The sequence below is a fragment of the Myotis yumanensis genome, unplaced genomic scaffold (assembly GCF_028538775.1).
Source record: "Myotis yumanensis isolate MYYU_CA2020_CCGP unplaced genomic scaffold, mMyoYum1.0.hap1 SCAF_17, whole genome shotgun sequence".
Classification (NCBI taxonomy): Eukaryota; Metazoa; Chordata; class Mammalia; order Chiroptera; family Vespertilionidae; genus Myotis; species Myotis yumanensis.
In genome coordinates this window covers 5,297,670-5,319,844 of record NW_027223768.1, presented here as the reverse complement: position 1 = coordinate 5,319,844, position 22,175 = coordinate 5,297,670, and the positions used below count along the sequence as shown (strand labels likewise).

The 22,175-nt window shown below is 50.4% G+C and overlaps 2 protein-coding genes and 1 non-coding gene across 3 annotated transcripts in view; 2 read left to right on the top strand and 1 right to left on the bottom strand.

Annotated features, from left to right (window-relative positions):
* Positions 1-5,595: 5,595 nt before the first annotated feature.
* On the bottom strand, positions 5,596-22,113 carry SARS1 (seryl-tRNA synthetase 1). Its single transcript, XM_070396506.1, has 11 exons — positions 21,901-22,113; positions 18,379-18,449; positions 13,847-13,927; positions 12,751-12,909; positions 11,697-11,840; positions 9,621-9,776; positions 8,308-8,529; positions 7,618-7,747; positions 7,204-7,361; positions 6,405-6,534; positions 5,596-6,080 (listed from the first exon to the last, which is right to left on the bottom strand). The coding sequence occupies exons 1-11, from the start codon at positions 22,034-22,036 to the stop codon at positions 5,923-5,925; spliced, it is 1,545 nt and encodes a 514-aa protein (XP_070252607.1). The 5' UTR covers positions 22,037-22,113; the 3' UTR covers positions 5,596-5,922.
* Positions 14,079-14,262, top strand: LOC138996524 (U2 spliceosomal RNA). Its single transcript, XR_011468806.1, has one exon. It is a non-coding gene; the product is annotated as a U2 spliceosomal RNA (small nuclear RNA).
* The window catches only part of CFAP276 (cilia and flagella associated protein 276), a 58,887-nt gene continuing 57,964 nt past the window's right edge, over positions 21,253-22,175 (top strand). The window contains exon 1 of the mRNA XM_070396510.1: positions 21,253-21,351. The gene's annotated coding sequence lies outside the window, so the exon portion shown is untranslated. The remainder of the gene's footprint in view (positions 21,352-22,175) is intronic.

Genomic DNA, 22,175 nt, shown 5'->3' with positions numbered 1-22,175 from the left:
CTTCACCCAGTGATAGTTTCAACCCACAATGCCAGTCTTGTTTGCTGGGGGTGGCTCAACAGGCCAGCATTCCATACAGATGTACCGTTGGCCTAAGATTTTGCTGAGATCATTTTTGGCTCCTAAGCACAGAGGGGAAGAGATGGAGCCTGGGGCTGAGCCGTGAGCAGTGAATCCCAAAGCAATACCTTCAATAACTTGGTTGTTCCGTTTATCAGAGCAGCAGAGGGCAGAGCCCTAGCCATGCTCTGGGCACCAGGTGAGGTGTGAGAGGGACGCACATGAACAAGACTCCAGCTCTGGCCTCGAGGACAGAGACAAATGCGCTGGTAGAGTTGTATTCATTAGTGTTTCTGTGGGGGGTGGGAGGGGTGAGGGAAGGCTTGGGAAAGGAGGTGGCCTTTGAAGCCCCCTGAAGGGAAAGGAGGAATTCCTCCGACAGGCAGCAGGAATGGCATCCAGGCAGAGGGAACAGCATGAACAAATATGGAGGGTTGCCATGCCGGTCAGTGCTGGGGAGGTGAGTAGTCTGGTGGGTTATAGCTCAGAGCTGGCGGGGGCGGGGGGGGGGGGGCGGGGACAGACGGACAAGCAGAGCAGAAGGGCCCATTCATCTGAACTGTGGCCACAGTTGGGTGGGTCTGGACTATGACTGAGAAGTCTGGGTTGTCCTGCTTTTACACACACACACACACACACACACACACACACATACATACCTGGCCTCTAGTATGCATATAAGATCTTTGGTTAATCTCTTCCCACCCTCCCCTCTGAAATTCATCAGTCTGTTCCATGTTTCCATGCCTGTGTGTTGAGGGTCTGCTCCCTGGTGGTCAATGCACATCATAGCTACCGGTCAAAGGGTCGAACAGTCAAACAGTTGGATGGTTGCTTAGGCTTTTATATGTATAGATCTATCTATCTATCTATCTATCTATCTATTATCTATCTATTGATTTCAGAGAGGAAGGGAGGAGAAAGAGATAGAAACATCAATGATGAGAGAGAACCATTGATTGGCTGCCTTCAGCATGCCCCACACTGGGGATTGAGCCCACAACCCGGGCATGTGCCTTGACTGGGAATTGAACTGTGACCTCCTGGTCATAGGTCGAGGCTCAACCACTAAGCTATGCCAGCCGGGGAGAATCTGGGTTTTATTTGATAAGTTAAGGGAGCCGTTGGAAGCGCTTTGGCAGGGGAGGCATGGTCAAGGCTGTGGCATCCACAGACTACTTGGCACAGAGAGCAGCCCCACGGGAGGAGGGCCTGGGGTCTGGTAGCCAGCAGGAGATGGCTGCAGCAGCCCAGGATGGGGAACAGGCTGCTCGCTGAAGGGGCAGATCTGAGTGAGGTAGGGACTCAGTGGGACTGTGTGAGGCTGGCCGAGGGGGGATGAGGAGGGGTGGCCCAGGGTGACTCCTGGGAGCTTGTTTTGGGTGCCTGAAATCCCACGGGAGAGTGGGCCAGATAAGAAGTTAGACTAGGACTTTTGGGTTTGCGATCCTGGTGGTGGAAAGGCTCCGTGTGTATGCTGGCAGGTGGGGGGCTGGAGCCAGGGATGCATGATCTCCTGGAAGATCCTGGATTTTGGATCAGAGATAGAGAGCATGCAGAGAAAGAGCAGGGAGAGGCCAGCACCCCCACACACACCCCGCCCCCCCAGCCTGGAAACTGGCACTTAGGGGCGGGCACTAACTCCTTATCCTGCCCACTTCTCTAGCCTCCACTCCGCCCCGCCCCCTCTCTGCACACCAGTACTCAGGCCTTCCTCCTGCTCCCTCATGCTGTTCCCTGTCTGGAACATTCCACCCTCCCTCTGAGAGGGTGGAGCCCAGAATGTCCAGGAGGTAGCCGGGCCTGAGGTGCCCACTGTTTACCTAGGAGGGCATGGAGCCAGCTGGGCTCAGAATGGCAGGCAGGGCCAGGCCAGGCCGGAGGGGACTGTGGCAGGTTGGTGTGCTGCGGGCATGGGCGGGGAGGGACTGATGGGAGAGCTAGCGGAGGATCCAGGGCTCAGGGGCTCTGAGGGAGGGCGGTGAAATCCAGGGCACCAGTAGCCAAGGGCTGGCTTGGGAGAAAGAGTAGAAAAAATTTTTTTTCTACTCTTTCTCAGAGAAGATGGAAGGAGGAAAGGATTGAATGCTATTCTAAGTGGGTGCTAAATTCTTCCCTTTCTTCAGGTTTTCAACAACCAGTCTCCCTGAGGCCGAGACCATCCGATCAGCAACGCACAGCCCAGGAAAACCATTTTCCAGACCATTTCTGCCGGCAGGTTTACTGGGGGAGGGAAGCCCCAGGCCTACAGGGGGGCCCGGACTGCTCTCCAAAATGCAGGGCTTGTCAGCCAACCAATCAGAGCCGCGGAAGAGGAACTTCCCTTCTGGAAAAGGGGGCTTTCTCAGGATCAGAGGTCGCGGGGACCCCCTACCTCCGTGCGGCAGGGCAGGTCCGGGGCCTAGAGGAGAACTGGCAGGGCTGCAGGCTGGGTCGCCTTTCCCGCAGGTAGAAGGGAGTTCTGCCCGGGTTTCTGCAACAAGAACCTGCCTGCAGCACCCCCGCCCCGTGGGGGGGGGGGCTCTTAAAAGGGCAATGTCAGCGGCAGAGGTGTCAGCCCCATCAAGCCTCCCCCATTGGAGAGGCAGGGTTGTGCCCCTCCTTTTGTGTGTATCTGGGAGGAGCTTTGGGGGAACCCCACGCTGGGAGGCGAGGGGGGTGGAGCAGGCCCCTCTTCTGGCACAGGCTCTGACATGCAGCGCATTTCTCTGGGCCCATCCCAGCTCCGCCTGTCAGGCTCTTCCCGGGAGTCTGGGAGCCAGGCCAGGGCCAGGGAGGTCTGGGGGTGGGAGGACAGCAGGCTGTCTGGGGACCTGGGTAAAGGAGAGACCTTCAGGGAAGGAAGAACAGGACAAGTCCCGGGGCGAGCTCCCAGGAGAGACTTCACCACTGAGGGTGTGGGCTCCTGGGCGGCCAAGTGACCCTCCCAGCAGGCCGAGTGCAGGCCGGCTCCTTGTTCTCACGTTGGATCCCCGAAGTTGCTGCTTTAGCATCTCTTTCTGGAAGTCTGGCTCCTGGTTGTCTCTATGGCTTGGTAGAGAGAGGCCTGGTGTCTCCTCTCCTGCCCGAAGCACCCAGACCTGCCTCTTGGGCCCTGAATTCCTGGGTGTGGGAACCGAGGGTTGGTGAGGGACCCAGGGCAGTGAGTCACCCACTCAGCCTGTGGGGGTTGTTTGCTCACTTAGGTAACTCGGGCAGCCGCAGCCGAGGCTGGAGATGGGCAGGTCAAGGTGCCAGGGATGAGGGCATCAGCCGTGGGTTGCGGAGGCAACAGCTGCCAGGGTGGAGCCCAGGTTAGCTGGGCTCGGTCCCAAGTGCTCGGCTTCCAGGACAGGCAGCCGTTCCTAAACACAACACGCTGGCATGCTGGCATCAGCCGGGCGGCTGCAGGGAGGGAAGGAGTGGGGTTTTCAGCTCACCCTGGAGGCAGGCAGGCCACACCTTCCCAACGATGGTGAGTTCTCTGAGAGCCAGGGCTGTGTCCCCTTCCTTCTGTGACTCCTGCTCTAATGGTGCTGGCACAGCGCTCGGTAAAGGAGTGTGTGTGTGTGTGTGTGTGTGTGTCCATGTGCGCACCAGCCTGTGTTCTTGTGACCTGCAGGGAGGGACCTCAGCCTCCGGGTCATCCTTTCCTTCACAACTTTCAGCTGTTTTCTCCTCTGGCATCTGGAAGAGCAGGGGGGCGGGCGGGAGCACAGTGCTTCTTTCTAACAGACTGGTGGATCCACCCAACAGCTATATTCTGAGCTTCCATGCATTCCTGTTCACTAGGCGCGCTCCCAGGCCAGTCCACGCCCTGACCCAGCCATGGGGCAGGTAGGGCCGTGGTCAGCAAACCGTGGCTCGCGAGCCACATGCGGCTCTTTGGCCCCTTCAGTGTGGCTCTTCCACAAAATACCACGTGCGGGCACGCACGTACAGTGCGATTGAAACTTCGTGGCCCATGCGCAGAAGTCGGTGTTTTGTGGAAGAGCCACACTGAAGGGGCCAAAGAACCACATGTGGCTCGCGAGCTGTGGTTTGCCGAGCCGCAGTTTGCTGACCACTGAGTAGGGAAGGTTGGCATGAGGAGCAGGGCTGCCAACAGCACAGGGCAGGAGGCTCTCTGCATAAAGCATCAGGGAGTTCCAGGTGCAACCAGCTCCAGAAAACTAGTCAGATGAGAAGGTGGTCAGCCAGTGCAGGGGAGCCGAGAGCTGGGCCCAGGCGCCCATGGCCTCAGGGCCCTAGCTTCCACCTTCCTGGTGGAAGGTCCCAGGCCCCAGGAGCCGAAGAGGGTAGGAGTGGGGAGTGGAGGGGGCAGCAGCGGGTACCTGTATGGCTAGATGGGGATGCTCAAGGCCATCCGAAATTTCGAACTCCAAAGCCCAGTGGGCTTTTTGAACAGGGCTGGGTGGTGGTGAGCGAACCCAGCCTCCTGCTCCCGTGTAAATGCCTTTCTTCAAACAGCCGAGGTTACAGGATTGTGAAGTTCTGGTCCTTCTGAGTAAGTGCCAGCAGCTTGCTCTTTTGTCCCCTGGCCCTGGCTGTGTGATCCCGGAGCTGAGGGCAAGGGGCTGCAGCAGAGGTGGGCTGGCTGAGCCTGCCTGTGGCGAGAGCCACCGCGATCACCTTTTTGGGTGTCCACAGGACCAGCCCCGAGGTCCCAGTGGGAAACCAAGCAGGTGAGCGCTTTCCTGGTGCCCAGCCCCAGCGGCAGGCCAAGGGAGATGGCTGCTGGGGACTAAGGATGCTGAGATGACTTAAAGGCTCCTAAGGGACAGGCCGGTCCAGAGTCCTCCTCTCATCCTCCCCCAAAACACAGCAGGCATGAGGACTCCTGGCTTCCACCTGGCCGTGTCTCATCTCCCTCACCCACCTTGTATTCCGTCTCCCATAGGAAGACAGGGGTGTAATCATGTCCCCACCCTCCCTTCTGGGACTGTCACAAAGATAAAAGAGACCATCTATAGGAAGTATTTTAGAAGCACCAAGCTGACAAGAGGTGTTATTAAAGCAAAGTGTTTGGAGATTGCAGATGAAAGGCAGCAGGGAAATAGAACCTAAACATCACTCTCCCCAGAGCAAGGGTGCCCTGGCTACTGGGCCACAGTGGGAGCCGCAGAGAAGGGATTAAAACACCCCCAGCCCCCAACCCTGCTGGCTACCTCCATCCTTTGGGTAGCAGCAACAAGCTGGTCTCCCATTTTGGAATGGCTGCAAAGAGAAGCAGCTGTTGGTAAGGCACTGCCTTATGCTCTTGAATCTTGGGCCTCTTTTGGATTAAATATAGTCCCATCTCCCCTAAGACATCACAGCCTCCCTCCCTTTCCAAAGAGCCCTTCCCACTGAACAGAAGTGCCAGGAGGCTTTTTAGATGAGCTGGTCTCTAAGCGAGTCCTGCTTAACTGCTTGGACATGGGAGCAGATTTATCAAAGAGGATCCTGGCCCTTGTTCCACAGGTTTACGTGGCCAAGGCCCAAAGTTCTCCCTTCGCCCTGGAGCCTTTACTAATCTACCCCAGCCCTCGCCTACCTTCTCAAAGGCTCTCTGACTTGCTACATGGAACAGCTTTATTTAGGAGGAAAAGCACAAGTGAGTGTGGTTCCAGGGAGAGCTGTGAGCCAGGGTTTGAGGCCCAGGCGGAGGACTGCGGGCGAGTCCTCACCTCCGTAGGGGAGGCTCATGGCATGGCTTCCTCAGTCCTCAGTGGTTGCGTCCTAGGCCCATGTGAGCAGACAGGAACACTGCAGTGTGCTGGCAGAGGGCTCCCGTTTCAGCAATGCAGTCAGTCGGTGCAGGCGATGAGAGGGCATGTCTGGCTTCCCCGCCTGCGGGCAGGCTCTGGGATCCCAGCTGACCGAACTGGGGGGAAGGAATGTTCAGGAATCGGTGAGCGCCATGCTCTGCAGCTGGCTCTCCAGGGTGACATCGCTCTCTGCCCCTTTGTTTTTGTTGCCCTCCTGCTGCTTCTTCTGCTTCTTCGATGGCTCCTGGTCAATGGGCGCAGGCTTCACAAAGGGAATCAGTTCTTGGAGACCTGGAAGGGAAGAGCCAACCGAATCACCCATTGTTTCTCAGGAGCCAGAGCCCACGGACCTCTGCGGTGAGTGCCAAACGAGGCCGATGCCTTTGAACAAGAGGGCACCCATTCATTCTTTCCTTCCCGTCAGAATCTCAGCGGCATCTCAATAGATCAGGTCTGTCCCGGCTACTTTCTCAGCTCGGCCCTGCAGTGCCCCCAGGAGACAGGCAGCGTTTGGGGGACCGTGTGTGAACAACACCGGGTCCGTTCTGAAAGGGGCCTCTATTCCGAAGGATGAAGACGGAGAAGAGGAGGGGGACGGGCTGGGCTGGGTCTCACCTGGCGGCATAAACTCCTTCAACTTCTCGGGCACGATGATGCCCTTCTCCGTCTGGTAGTTCTCCAGGATGGCGCAGATGGTGCGGGTAGTGGCACACATGGTGGCGTTGAGCATGTGGACAAACTCCACCTGAGCAGAGGGAGCAGTTCAACTCAGCCCTTAGCTGGTCTAACTGCTGACCGGGAGCCATCACCCCAGCAGCCGGACTCCCCCACTGTAACTAGCCAATTCGAAACCATGGCTTCCACCCATTCCTGAGCCTGTCCTAAGCCTGGATTCTGTCTGGCATTTACTGCCCATCAGGTGATGTCCAGAAAGACTCCTCATGCCTCCATGAGGGGCAAACAAGGCTCAGTATTTTGAGGAGAGTTGGGTCCTTTGAGGGAAAAAGAAAACCCTACCGCAGGGGCCTCCCCTTTCAGCCCCAGGGCCTGGAAGTTGGGTTTGAAGAGATGAGCTTAGAACCCAGACCTCCCTGGGCGAGAAGAGGGCAGGCATTGCCTGCGACTTATTCTGGGTAGACCAATGGGGGTTTATCCTTTATTGGAGCGACAAAAAGCAAAGCCCCAAAGAGAAAAGTTAGCATGGCTTCGTAGAATGGAGCCGGAGTCCGGTTTCCACCCAAAAGAACTCAGCCCTGATTCAGAGGAAGTCATTTTCAGGTTCCCTTTCTGATCTAGACTGAAACGCCCAGGTTTTCCCGTGATGCCGGGGAATAATGCACTCTGAGGGCTAAGGAATAAGACCAACCCCCTCTGCTCCGAAGGCCCCGCTGCCCGCCTCCCCAGGGCCCTCTACCTTGTCCATCATCTTCTTGGTTTGCCCGTATCGGATTCGGAGGCGGCGAGCCTGGTAGTCTGTGCAGTTAGAACAGGAGACCAGCTCCCGGAAGGCTCTCGAGCCCGGAAACCAGGCCTCCAGGTCAAGCTTCTTACTGGCAGCGTGATTCAAAGAACCTGTAAGGAAACACCCCTCGAATTCATGAAGGAGGGATGGTATTTCAGAAGGCTAACCTTTAGCAAACCTGAAGAATTCTGTAATTCACATCCCGTCCCCAGAAGTGAAATCACGCCCAGATATTCTTATCAGCAAACGCTCCCAAGGGAAAAGAGTGTGATCTTTTAATTAACGTGGGCAGTTAATTGGATCCTGAGCTATTTCTCTGTGTGGGGCGGGAGATAGCTGTGGGCTGCAGGAAAGGGAGGCTGGTACCTGAGACAATATTCACGATGTGGTATGGGATGCCCAGGGTCTGGTAGAACTCCTCCGCGGTGGAGATCATCTCTTCAAACATCTCCCACGACTTGTTGTCATGTGGTGACGCGTAGACAAACTGCTCAATCTGCAAAGAGGGGCCCAGGGAGACAGTGACAATGAGACAGGGCAAGTCCTCGAAAGAACCAAAGTGGGAGCTACTCTTGCAATGAAGACCTGTTCCGATCCCGCTGGGAGGCAGGCAAGGCTGGGCCCCAGCAAGAGAGATGGTGCTGCACTGGGCTGGGTGTGCAACAAGAACGCGTGCTTTACAGAGAGCTTACTGCACACGTGCCCGGTGCAGTTCTAAGTGCCTCTCGTATTAACTAGTTTAATCCTCTCAGTGGGCCAATGAGGTGGGTACTAGTATTACCCGCCTTTTACAGGGAGAAAACAGCACAGAGTGGTTAAGCAAGCTGCCTGAGGTGACAGCTGGTAGGTGGTGGGGTTGGCATTTGGCCTCAGGCAGCCTGGTTCCGGGGTCGGTGCTGGCAGCTACTCCACCACGTGCTGCTCAGGCTCTTCCCTGAAACACAGACGTAGGCAACAGGAGGCAAGACTCTGGACACACAGCTCCTGCCTCTCCTCTCACTTCCCTGGACAGACATGTAGAAGGATCCTGCTCCTCACCCTGCCTTCTCTACTTACCTTCTCAAACTGATGGACTCGAAAGATGCCACGGGTGTCCCGGCCGTGGGAGCCCACCTCCTGGCGAAAGCAGGTGGACAGGCCAGCATACTTGATGGGCAAATCCTCTGGCCGTAGCCACTCATCCCGGTGGAGAGCAGCGATGGGCTGCTCGGAGGTGGCAATCAGGTATTTCTCATCATAAGAGTTGTCGTCAGACTTTTCACTGCCTTTGCCAATCACCTGAAGGAGGAGGGACCTTTACTGATTAAGAGCGAGGGAGGGGGACCTCAGCTAGAGCAGGGACCACAGGGGAGATACGAGCGATGGGACAGGGGACGTTTCTTTAATCCCTGCCTGGGAGTGAGGAGGGGACACTAAAGACTAGGGAGGAAATGGGTCTGTCCCAAATGGGGTCCCCAATAGAGATCGAAGAAAAGCAAATTAAAAGGAGATAAAAAAAATTGTGATTCTTTTACTTATCTAATAAATAAATACATTTGTAAATGATATAAAATGGCCAATGATGGCAGACGTACAATAAAACCTGAGCTGGTAGCAATATAATGTAATCCACTCCCAGGAACATACAATGTTGGGCAAAAGGAGACATGGTCTCCACTTTCTTGGTGCTTATGGGCTAGTCCAGAGGGTATAATCCTCAGCCACGTTGGTGGCCAGTTGACAAGAATGACCTTCTGAAGCTGGACTTGAATCCTCTGGCTCTCCCTGAAATGGCCCAGGGTTGAGAGGAACCACACATGGGAAGCCACATCTATGCCAAGAAAAGCATGGGTTGCCCTATGGAAGCTTCCAGTCTGGGGTCCGGAGTGGGAGGACATGGGAAGGCCAGCCACTTCTATAGTGTCCTTTTGTCTGGCCACTCAATAAATACGCTTCTTTTCTATGCTCATGATGTTAAAGCATGCTTATTTATTTATTTATTATTTATTTATTTATTTATTTATTTATTTTTAATGCCCTGATCGGGAATCGAACCATGACCTCCTGGTTCATAGGTCGACACTCAACCACTGAGCCATGCCAGCCGGGCAAAGCATGCTCATGTAGACCCATCATACGGATGAGCTGGGGGGAAGATCAAACAGGCCCTAGGTCTACACTGTCCCACACAGTAGCCACTGGCCACGTATAGCTACTTAAGCGAAAATGTTACTTCCTCCGGTGCATTAGCCACATTTTAGGTGCTCAACAACCACAGATCTAGACCACTTCCATCACGGCAGGAAGTCTACTGGACAGCGCTGCTCTGTATCTGTGAATTAAACTTCCCAACTAAAGAAGTTTTTCTGCCACTCTGCCCAGCTACTCACCTTGTAAAGCTCTTCATCAAACTGGCTGAGCTGTGCCACCTCCTGCATGACCTCCTTCCTCATGAAAAACGGGGTGTAAATGGGAATGTAGCCCCGACTTCCCAAGGTGCGAAGGGCGTACTGGATGAGCGCCTGCTCCAGGAACACCAGGGGCCCCTAAGGAGAGAGAGCACTGGGTGAGTGGGTTCTGTCGCCATCAAGTTCAATTGCTAGAATTCCCTCTGAGGCAATGGGCCCAGCAGAATGTGACTACCCAGAGCACACAGGAGGTCAGGAAAGACAATGCACCCCAACAGCCAACTCAAGAGATTCTGACTTAACGCAGTCCCGAGCAGATCCCCCAGGCAAAGTGTAAAGAGAATTCTCTTTCAGATACCAAGCAAGAGGAAAGGGTTAGTGGCCCCGCACGCATGGGAATATTTTCTTGTGCTCATTCTTATGACATTGGACTCATTTGCATAGAGTGGAGCATACCTATGTATGTGTGTATATGGAGAGTATAGTTGGCCCTTGAACTAGGAGGTTAGAGGCACTGACCCCTCCCCCATCATAGTCGAAAATCCACCTATAATTTTTGACTCCTCCCGCAAATTAACTACTAATAGCCTACTGTTGACCAGAAGCCTTACCAATAACATAGTCAACACGTGTTTTGTGTAAGTATCACATACTGTGTCCTTACAGTAAACTAGAGAAAAGAAAATGTTATTTTAAAAAATCATAAGGAAATAAAATCAATTAAAAAGTCATAAGGATGACCTAACCGGTTTGGCTCAGTGGATAGAGCATCAGCCTGCGGACTGAAGGGTCCCAGGTTTGATTCCGGTCAAGGGCATGTACTTTGGTTGCAGGCACATCCCCAGTAGGGGGTGTGCAGGAGGCAGCTGATCGATGTTTCTCACTCATCGATGTTTCTAACTCTCTATTCCTCTCCCTTCCTCTCTGTAGAAAATCAATAAAATATTTTTTTTAAAAAAGTCATAAGGAAAATACATTTACAGCATTTATTGGGAAAAAACCCCCACATATAATGGGACCAGCAGTTGAAGGTGTAATTCCAAAATTATTTTACCATGTCTTTCTAGAAGCCTTCTTTCTCTGAGAGCACCTGCCCTCTGTCCCAGCTAGCCTGGGTTTGCCTCTGCCTAGCGGCCTCCCTGCGCTCTGGGCCTGCTCACACCACAGTTCCGTGCACCAAAAAGGGCCACGTACCAAACCTGACAAGCCCAGGGGAGGCCGGCATGGTGGGCCCTCCAGGCTCAAGAGACTGAAAATAACCACATAGGATTAACTGAGCCTGTCTGCTGCCTTTTTGCATCTAAGCTAACATGCCTTTGAAATGTCAGCATCATCTCCTTTACCAGACCCCTCAGGGCTCACCCACCAGAGCACAGACCACAGAACCCTCACTGTCGCCTTGTCTCCCAGTATCATCTCTCAGTACTGGAAATGTTCACCATTAACTGTCCTGTCCTCACCACCGTAAAAGAAGTACGTGTCTCTCCGGTTTGCTTTTTATCCAATCCCAGCGATTTCACCGCTTTGCCTTCTCCCACCTCCCAGATCTACCACCAGCGGATTTCATGCACCCACCCCCTTCCCCACTTAACGTCTCTTCCTTTGATTCTAATGTATTAAATAAGCTGCAAAACTGCCATTCCCCAGAGCATTTTCTCAATCCGTTGAGATTTTGCTTCCTGGCAATTGTCATCAGTTTGTTTCAAATCAACTCATAAAAATAACTCTCTACAGTTTTGGACGTTTCTTATGTCGACAGTACTTTTCACAGTGGCTTTTGACTGTTACTTGTCTGACTGTCAGATTACACTGAGCTCGACAAAGGAGAGACTGTTCTGATTCAGTCGGCAAACATATGCTCCCTGCGGGGTATCTCGCAGTGGCTTTTGTTGCGGGGACTCCGGCCTAGAAGACACTGCATCTAACTGCCAATAAGTCTGTGGTAGAAAGGCGAGCACAAGTGTGGATTGGGGGGCCTCCTCGAGGAGGTTATGTTTTCTGCATTGTGTTTTTTAAATTCCTTCTTTCTAATCCCACCCCCACTGGCTCCTGACTCACCTTCAGGAAGTACCCTCGACTCCCAGCCACCACGACCCCTTTTTCGCCTTCAAAGCCATCGACCATCACCACCAGGTCCACGTGCGAGTACTTCTTCTTGACTGTGCAGTCACCCCAGATCCTCTCGACTTTGTTGTCCGCATCCTGAGGAAACAAGAGCGGGAGAGAAAGATGCACGGCCTCTGAATTCTACAACCTCCATCTTTCCAAACCCTGTTCTAAGAACAACCCGGAGCTTTGGGAAGCCACGGCTTAACTCAAACACCAGGTTTTGGTCATCGTGTCCAGAGACTGGAGAAGGGAATATGCTAGAGAATTTGTGCTCAGTAGAGAAATAATCATTTTTAGATTCCTAGAAGGGATTCTAGCCATGAAACTCAAAGCATGATTGTCCAAAAGATCTCTCTCTCTCTCTCTCTCTCTCTCTCTCTCTCTCTCTCTCATTTACCCCTTTAAATGCTTTGTATAAGGACACCTCAACCCTAGACAATCAACATTGCCTGGGGTGCAGAGGAGAATGTAGATTTCTTTTTCCAGGCTCTCATTGGTCCCGGGGCCACGGGAGGGCGGGCTCAGGGCCCCAGACCTCCCGAGTCTGCCACCCCAGCCAGCAGAGAGTTTAAACATTCCGTTCACCAGGGAATGAATGAAAGAGGCACAGATGGGCCCCGCTCTGGCTGGGGTGTCAGGGAACAAAGGCTGGGCTCAGAGCAGCTTTGTGCTGGGGAAGCTCCCACTCAGCAGGAAACTTTTATCATGCAGATTCCCCTTCAACCTGCAGCTTCTCGGCGGGGTGTGGGTGAGGGGTGAGGTTGATTTAGCAGATCCCTCCCACGAGACTGGCTGCTACCAGGGGCAACAGTGGAGGACAGCAGCCAGATGCAGAAGAGATTTCTGGGCCAGGAGTCTCCTACCTGCGGTCTCTGCCACTTCCCAATCAGGCAAGGATCTGACACTTTCAATTCTCAATTGGTGGGCAGGGCAAATACACAAAGGACCTGCTTCTGCCTCCTTCCAACAGAGGAGCGATGTTAGCTGTGGCACCTACACCTACCTCATCGTTACTGATGGGCACCGAGGGATGCAGAAGGTTCCCGATCTCTCGGAGGTTCTCAAACCGCTCTTCCTCCAGCTTTATCCGCTGGGCGTCACACTTCAGGATGGCTTCGTCGATGAGGAGTCGGAGTTTTTTGATCTGGGACACTTTCAGGTTCTGTGGACGAACAAGCCAGGCCCGCACCCAGGCCACAGCGCATCAAGGACAGAGTAGGAATGCGATTCTGTTGCCCTAACCCGGCTGTGCTCTGACGACAATCCTTGTGATAGCCTTTTAAAAACTGACAATGAAGGCTTTCAAAGCGGCCTTGCCCTTACAAACCAGCTGGCATTTCCTTTTGGGGTGCCTGAGGCAGAGATGGATCAATTCTGGCCACTCTTCTGGTTCCTACATATCTTAGGAATTTTAACATGTAGCTCTCTTCAGGGCTCTTTCTTCCCGATTCAACCGATTCAGCGTTCTATTACGCACTGCACTTCACTGTTCTCCAGGAAGATGACACATTTATCAGGAGCAAGAGACTTTGTCTTAAGCTAACTTTGTATCCCTCTTGCAGATATTTCAAATGGTACTGATTTCTTGGGGGGAGCTCTGAGCAGGTAGGGCTGGACAGGAAGAGCGCCCCCAACCTAGCTCTTCAAGCACAGCAACAGCTTTCTAAAAAATGTATTTATTTATTTAGCACCGCTTTTTTGTGTTGATGCTCTTGCTATGCTTTTGTGATGGGTTTTCAGAAAGGGTTTAGCGACTAAAAACTTGAAAATTACTGCACCAGGCTCTTTATAGAGTGACTGTTTACTGAATTACAATAAATCTAAAAATGACCTGACTCTGGGAAAACAGAACACTATAAGCTAACCATAGTTCCTTTTTTCCCTTCTTCCTCCCTCGATCCTTCGACTCCAGCTGGCTCCCGCTTTGCTGTCCCATAAACAAAGTACAAAGTATATAACAAGAGTAACAGGGACCCGTCCCAGCTGCAGAAGTTCAAGGACAATGCCGTAATGCAGCAGAGTTTTAGCATTTACTTGTCTAGGAAGAAAGTTACGATAAAAGAAGAGAAACCCCAACCTAGAAAAGGACAATAACTTACAGCTAAAGTGTCTGAAGTGAGGTCATCGAGATTTAACAAGTTCTCCGGAATGGACTCATCATTTCCCACTGGCTCTTTTTTCTGCAGGAAAAACAAACAAACAAAACGAACAACACTATTAAATAAAAAAAGTTCTGACATCCTAAGTGCACATCAAAGTAACATCACATAAACGAATCACAGAACTTCCTACACAGCTGTCTAAGCAAATTAGAAGTAAGAAAGATTAGCAATCGCTTCTCGGCCTTTTGGCTAAGATCAAGTGTAGAAAGATTAGCAAATTGGAAGTGAGAAGTTAAAAGTTTCAAGTCTCTGTTCTGCTGCTTTTTAGCTTTTTGATCCTGGACAGACTGATTAACCCATCAGGGTCAGAGGGCTGACATCATCGGGAACATGAGAAGGTCTGCCCTGGATGTAGAAGAGTGTGGGCACCAAGACTGGGTGAGCACAGTGGTGTGGCTCAGTGATTGAGCGTCAACCTATGAACCAGGAGGTCACGGTTTGATTCCTGGTCAGGGCACATGCCTGGGTTTCAGGCTGGATCCCCAGTGCGGGGCGTGCAGGAGGCCGATGGATGATTCTCTCATCATTGATGTTGCTATTTCTCTCTCCCTCTCCCTTCCTCTCTCTGAAATCAATTTAAAAAAATATATATATATGTATAAAAAGAGAGAATGGGTGAGAATGCTCACACGCTGGGTGCTCAGCGCTGGGGCAGAGGCCTGGGTGTGAATCTATGAAGCCCTGTCTGCCTGCTAAGAACAGTCCCAGTGCTGAGGCTATGTAGAGCTCGACTACACTGAACAATGGATGGGATGATGGGATGTTAGAGAGGCAAGGAAAACTTTTTGAGGGAAAAGTCACAAAATCTGTACCTAAGTTTAGAGCAGTCAATGCAAGCTGGCAAATAGCAGGGATGTACCCAGCACTCATTTTTCCCCCCCTCTGACTTCTTGCCTCACCCTTCTTTATAATATTCTGCCAAATCATTTCTAATCCTTGTCCACAGCCAGGGGGAAGATAATTTTAATTAATAAATTAAATTATCAAAGGCCATTATAACAAGACCTATAGAACCTCAGCAAAACTTGTATAAAAACAAGATGAGCCCTAGCCGGTTTGGCTCAGTGGATAGAGTGTCGGCCTGAGGAACAAAGGGTCCCAGGTTCGATTCCGGTCAAGGGCATGTACCTTGATTGCAGGCTACTCTCCAGCCTGAGCCATGGTTGGGGCGCAGTTGGGGCACGTGCAGGAGGCAACCAAATGATGTGTCTTTCTCACATCGATGTTTCTCTCTGTCTTTCCCTCTCTTCCACTCTCTCTAAAAGATCAATGGAAAAATATCCTCGGATGAGGATTAACAACAACGACAAAAAAACTCCAAGGTGAGATTTAGGGTCGGTTTTGCGAATATAAATAAAATGTGTAGAAAGCATACTCAATGTCCTAAAGGTCTTAAAAATATTCCAAATATACAATAGGCAATAATATTTATACAACCTCATATCCACTGTGCAAAACTGAATCATGAGAAAGGATAACATCTTCTAAGGACAAAAGCATAGAAATCCTTTAGACTCATTACACATTCTCACCCACCAAAGCGAGAAGTCAGGATTCCAACCATAACCCAACTCACATCCTTCCGTGACCCAAGCAAAATCATCTCGTAAAGCTGGGAAAGTCTGAACATATCAGAGTCTTGACAAGAACAAGCATGGACTACTGAGGCAGAAAAAAGGTGGCCCAAATCACAATATTTCCCAAGGGAGCCGAGGCTCCCTCGCTATCTGCCAATCCCTCCTGTCGGAAAGTTCTGAGTTCAAGTTCTGACTCTTCAGCTAGCGTAATTTAGGAAAGACCCTTAATTTCCTCAGGTTATTTCCTTGCCCTTTAAATAAAGCTGATAATTGTACCACCCACACTGAGGTTTAAAACAAAGATCAAAAGCAAAATGTGATATATACAAAAAGGTTTGTAATACTTTCAAGTGCTATACAAATGAAAGCTAGCACCATTCCCATGGATAGCAAAGGAGAATACTCCTTACAGGGTTAGCATAAAGGGATCCAAGAATCTATAATAACAAAAGCATAATATGCTAATTAGACCAGACGTCCTTCGAGACAACCTTCAGGCTGAAGCCGGGGCTGTGAGGGAAGCCTGGGTCCCGGGTGCCAGAGGGAAGCTGGTGCCGGCAGCCGGGGGAAGGAAGGCCTATTCTTGCACGAATTTCATGCATCGGGCCTCTAGTGTTATTATAAATGAAAAAACTTAGTCCTATCTTCTTCTTTTTTAAATTTCAGAGAGGAGAGAGGGAGAGATAGAAACTTCAATGATGAGAGAGAATCATCAATTGGCTGCCCCCTATTGGGGGATCGAGCCTGCAAACTGGGAATGTGCCCTGACTGGGAATAGAACCATGACCTCCCAGTTCACAGGTCGATGCTCAACCACTGAGCCACGCCGGCCAGGCTAGCGAAATCTTTTTTTTTTTTTTTTAATATATTTTATTGATTTTTTACAGAGAGGAAGGGAGAGAGATAGAGAGTCAGAAACATCAATGAGAGAGAAACATCGATCAGCTGCCTCCTGCACACCCCCCACTGGGGATGTGCCCGCAACAAAGGTACATGCCCTTGACTGGAATCGAATCTGAGACCTTTCAGTCCCCAGGCCGACGCTCTATCCACTGAGCCAAACCGGTTAGGGCTAGCGAAATCTTTTTATTATGTTCTTTACTGGGTTAGTTTCCTAATTTTTAATCTTTTGGTTTAGTTTAGAGGTTTACAACTTAAAAATTAGACAGGCTATAGGGTGCATTTCATATGTTTTTTAAAAAGTGATTAAGGGGCCGAAACCGGTTTGGCTCAGTGGATAGAGCGTCGGCCTGCGGACTGAAGGGTCCCGGGTTCAATTCCGGTCAAGGGCAAGTACCTGGGTTGCGGGCACATCCCCAGTAGGAGATGTGCAGGAGGCAGCTGATCGATGTTTCTTTCTCATCGATGTTTCTAACTATCTTTCTCCCTTCCTCTCTGTAAAAAATCAATAAAATATATTTTAAAAAAAAAGTGATTAAGGGGATATTTTTTTAAAAAGATTAAAACATGTACTATTTTGAATACCAAAGGAAGGGCAGAACTGAAACTGAACATTCTTCAAGCATGAAGATTTTTTGGATGAAGGCCACTCATTGTTACTCAAAATTGATAATAACTACATGTTCTTGGTATCGTGCCAGGTTCTCTACATTTAACAACTTTCGTTCTCATAATTCTGTTCTAGAGGTGAATGTTCATACTGTCATTTCAGATGAGAAAAACTGAGGCTGAGAAGTTAACTTGCCTCAAGTCACGTGGCCAACAAACAGTCCAGGACTTGGAGACCCTACCCATGCTCTTTTCAGAAAAGAGCTCGACTGCACTGAACAAAGAACCTGAACTCTGCCGTAGGAAAGTCTTTCTGGCACTGGAGGCTGAACTCAAGAAATAACTGGAAAAGATTACTGGTGGGATCTATGTTCTTATTATAAGAACAGCATAAACAACGGGTGACTAGTGTGGCAGGACTCTGGCCTTGCTATAGACTGAAGGTTGAAAGTCAACAGATTCCTATGCTGAAACCTACCCCACAATGTGATGGGATTTGGAGGTGGTGTCTTTCAGAGGTGATTAGGTGACCAGGGCAACCTCATCAGAGACCCCACAGAGCTCCCTGGCTCCTTCCGCCACGTGAGGACACAGCAAGGAGACTGCCTATGAGCCAGGAAGTGGAGTGGGCCCTCGCCAGAGACCAAATCTACCTGGGCCTTGATCACAGACTTCCCAGCCTCTAGACTGTGAGAAATAAATTCTGCTGTTTATACCCACCCAGATTATGGCAGCCAAACAGACTAATATAGAAGATGGACTCACCCCCTTACTTCCCTACCATAGAAACATCAATGATGAGGGAGGATCACCGATTGGCTGCCTCTTGTATGCCCCCACTGGGGATCGAGCCCACAACCCAGGAATGTGACCTTGGCCAGAATCGAACCTGGGACCCTTCAGTCCGCAGGCCGACACTCTATCCACTGAGCCAAACTGGCTAGGGCCTTCCTTCCTTTCTTTAAAACACGTACTATTTTGAATATCAAAGAAAGGACAGAACTGAAACTTAACATTCTTCAAGCATAGAAAGATTTCCCCCAGCCCTGGCTGGTGTGGCTGTTGGGTGGGCATCCTGTGAAACAAAAGGTCGATGGTTTGATTCCTGGTTAGGGCACATGCCCAGGTTTTGGGCTCGATACCCCAGTAGGGGGCATGCAGGAGGCAGCCGATGGATGTTTCTCCCTCATCGATGTTTCTCTCTCTCTCACTCTCCCTCCCTTTTTTCTAAAATCAATAAAAGCATATTTTTAAAGAAAATAATTCCCCCATATGGGCAAGAAATTCGGTATCCCATGGACTCAGACACTAAACTAGAAATTATTAACTGAGAATAAGATTCAATGCCTCGGCTAAAGCTCTCATGGCTGTTAGTTCTCTTACCTTCATTTTCTCTCCAATTGTCTTGCTGCATAGGTTCTTCAGCTTGTTCAAGTTGTCGGTCTGAAATCTGCCTGAAGAATAAAGAACCCAAGAATATTTCAAAGACATGCAGATAAATAAGATTCCTCCCTCCCCTAATCATGGCTCCTTAGGACAGATCTCAGCCCAAGGCCAGAGAGCAGGCAGCTACAGTCTCCGCCTCAAGAAGCTGTGAAACCTGGTAGCTTTAGAGCCCCAAATTTTAGTTGGCATAATAGGGTTCCCCAGCATTCGGTGACAAGGAAAAGGCCGCTCTGAGGCAGAAATGAAAATGTATCAGAACCTGGGTGACACTGTTGTAGAGAAATACACCTGAGGAATCAGGAATTAATCGAGTGACTATAAACTGCTCGATTCCCTTCAAGTTCATTTAAGAAACTATGTAGTGTGCAGGGGAATCTAGAAAGAGGGCAGTCAGATTTCTATTCCCGTGAACTTGGTTGCTACATCTCTATGCTAGAAATGGTTAATGTTACTCCCTTTGCTATGACATCATGCTCATCCTGCAGCCTTCAGAGTAATTTTACTTTTTACATCTTGATTTCTTTTGGGAAAAGCAGGGTACTTACTAGTCAGCCTACTTAGGTATTCTGGCCCAAATTAACATACTGGTATTGTGGTTCATTAGTCCGACTTTTGCTTCTAAGCTTTTGGAGCAATGTGGTAAAAATCAAGCTTTTAACAGGTGAAATGATGACTAGAAATGCAATAGCATCTAGACACAGCTACTGTTGAAGGCTTTGCCAAATTCTACATTTAAACTGAACTTTAGCCCAGCCGGCGTGGCTCAGTGGTTATGGGTTGACCTATGAACTAGGAGATAATGGTTCGATTCCCAGTCAGGGTACACGCCTTGGTTTCGGGCTTAATCTCCAGTGTGTTAATAATGTAAATTTTGGATCATGGGTTAAATAAAATATATTCCTAAAATTAATTTCATCTGTTTTCCTTTACATTTTTTTAAGTGGCTACAAGAAGATCCATAATTATACCTGTGGCTCCTGTTGTATTTCTATCAGACAGATTTAAGGTATGTAAGTCACTGCAAGACTTAAGCCTGGAAGCAAAAATAACTAGATTTTCATTTCACATGTCCTTGGGTGTGGCCAGGAATGGGTGAGACTGGGGTGAAACTGAAAGTAGAGTTATTCCAATGACAAAGGCCTGGCTGAAGGAGTCTGCAGTAAAGGTTAAGAGAAAATAACAACTTCAATTTATAGTAAAGAGAAATCTCATTTGGAATAGCACTTTTGGGGGGAGGATAGAATTCTGGTGGTTAGCAGATTGCAAGATAGGTGGAAATCCAGTGGCTTCAGAAGTTGTCCATAGAAATGCTTATCACATGCCCAAATGTGTCCTCAGTCTATTACTCTGAATTGAAAAAAAGAAATCACGGTTTGAATCCTTGGAGTTGTAAGAGCCATGGTAAAATCTGTGGTGCTTGGGCTCCACGTTTTATCCAATTCCTTTGAGAGCCCCCGTGGCACCTTGGAGGTGTACAGGCAGACAAATAGGTTCCGCTGTCATGGAGGGCCTTCTGAAGCTTGCTGTGTCCTCAGTCAGGGAACACAATGATTTCTTAGTGTGGCTCAGGGTTACAAGTCCTTGTTGCAGCCAATGACAGGAGAGCCCCAACTTCTGATCTGAGGTTTGGATATAAAAGAACTTTGATGCAAGATCTGTCAATGTCCTACTCGGGCAGCCAACGACTTGGGAAAAACTCATTAACTCCCTCTGGCTGCAAAGAGAACACTGGAAAGGGGTGCTAAGTAGAAAAGAATAAAAGCACAGATGTGTGGAAAATAAACAAAATAAACTGCTTTTCATACAGACGGGCAAAGGCCCTGAACACAGAAGATATTCATGAATTTAAAAAACCTTTGTCGCCCTAGCCGGTTTGGCTCAGTGGATAGAGCCATCAGCCTGCGGACTGAAGGGTCCCGGGTTCGATTCTGGTCAAGGGCATATTCCCGGGTTGCAGGCTCGATCCCCGGTGGGGGGCGTGCAGGAGGCAGGCGATCGATGATTCACTCTCATCATTGATGTTTCTATCTCTCTCTCCCTCTCCGAAATCAATAAAAATATTTTAAAAACAAACATGTTTGTGAAGCCCTTACCAAGGAGCAGGTGCAGTGCTAAGTACTGGGAATCTATGTATACATGTGTACATGCATAACTTGTATGCATATGTACTAGTATACCCTAGGTATGCCTAAACCACAGCCCTGTCCCTGAAGAACTCACCCCCCTCACCATATATCCATCCATTACGAAAGAGATAAAACTCCCTGTAGACGTGTGCATTATACACAAGAGAAGAGGTCACATACTCAAAGGAATTTACTGCGGAACAATGGGTAACTGGGTAACAAAAATCCGATACTTCTGATTCAGTAAAACAGTGTTCAGTCAAGTTTTTTCCTTCCAATTAATTTAATTCCATTACAATTCAGATTCAGGTGGTAGGATCTCACAAAAGCGTCACAAACCACCACATTAGAGTGACTGAGACATGGAATTAACAGGCAACCCGAGTTAAACAAATACTCTCTTGGTACCCAATACCCTTATGAACTCAGGAAAATCAGTGTTCCTACTAGAAAGCCACCACACTCTTGGACAGGGACTGCCTTTGCAGTGTGCTGTCATAAACTTGGCTCTCAGCTGGTTGCAGACTTATTGCATCAGACAAAAATCACATGTGCTTGACAGCATCCGGCCAATCGGGGACTACTCCAGTTAACCCAGGCAAAGGATTCTATGATTTTATTTTCGGTTCCAAGTTTTAGCCAAACTCTACCAATATCTTTCCCGGAAAACTTCCTCACATCACAATTACACCGCCTCAATCATTACACGCGTTGTCTTGCCTCGCCGCACCCCCTCTCCCCATGCCTGACCTACCGCGGAACAGACTTTTCGCCATTTTTAAAGGTATGATCACAAGCCAGGGGGACGGCTCTCCCCACAGCTCCGGGGTCACTGCTTTTTAGGCAGAAGCGGGCTCCAAAGACCCCAAATGCTTCCAATGTGGGTGGAGTGAACCTATCACGCTGCAGATGTGACTCGGGCTGGAGCCTTTCATCCTGTCAAACTAGGAGATCACGCTGGCCTTGCGGACCAAGAGAGAAAGGCCGGAGGTGACCAAAGATAAGTGTTGGGAAAGGGGAAACCTCCCGCCCTGGCTTTCTCGGGGCTACCCGTGCAGGGGGAAGCCTTGACAGCTCTTGATGCGCATGCGCCATGCTCCTTCCCAGACCACTGACCCGCACCGAGCACGCCCGGGAGGGAGCACGCACCCACCGGCTGACGGCAAAGTGGGACGGTCCCGGCTACCCAAGCGTTTGGGGGGATAAGGAAACGCCTCGGAGCCCCCGCATCCTGGGAGGGGGGTCTCCCGAGGGGCGGGAGCTGCGGCTCCAGGAGCGGGAACGAGATCCGAGAGCTGAAGTTGGGCTTAGATGGGGGACGTCCGGTACTCACATCTTCGCCACTCGCCGTCCGCCTTCACCAGCCGATCCACGAGTCCCGGGTCCTTGAAGCGGTTCTTTTGCGTCTCTCGGATGCGGTCCGGGTCCCCTCCTTTATCCGTCCGAAACAAGTCCAGATCCAACACCATCTTTCCTCCTCCCCGGTCAACAATGAGGAGAAATGAAGCCCGCAGCCAGGGAGTCAACCAGTGACCGACGCACTGCGCCTGCGCGCGGGCGTTCCCCCTCCCCCTGGCCCCCCGACGCCGGAAGCGGCTGTGTGGGAGG

Bases quoted from the DNA above. Each gene is read 5' to 3' on its own strand.
- SARS1 (XM_070396506.1), bottom strand. From the start codon at position 22,036: ATGGTGTTGGATCTGGACTTGTTTCGGACGGATAAAGGAGGGGACCCG. The intron at 11,841-12,750 runs GTAGGTGTAGGT...TTGTTTCCTCAG, and splicing joins TGCCCATCAGTAACGATGAG to GATGCGGACAACAAAGTCGA. The intron at 8,530-9,620 runs GTGAGTAGCTGG...CTCCTCCTTCAG, and splicing joins TTGATGAAGAGCTTTACAAG to GTGATTGGCAAAGGCAGTGA.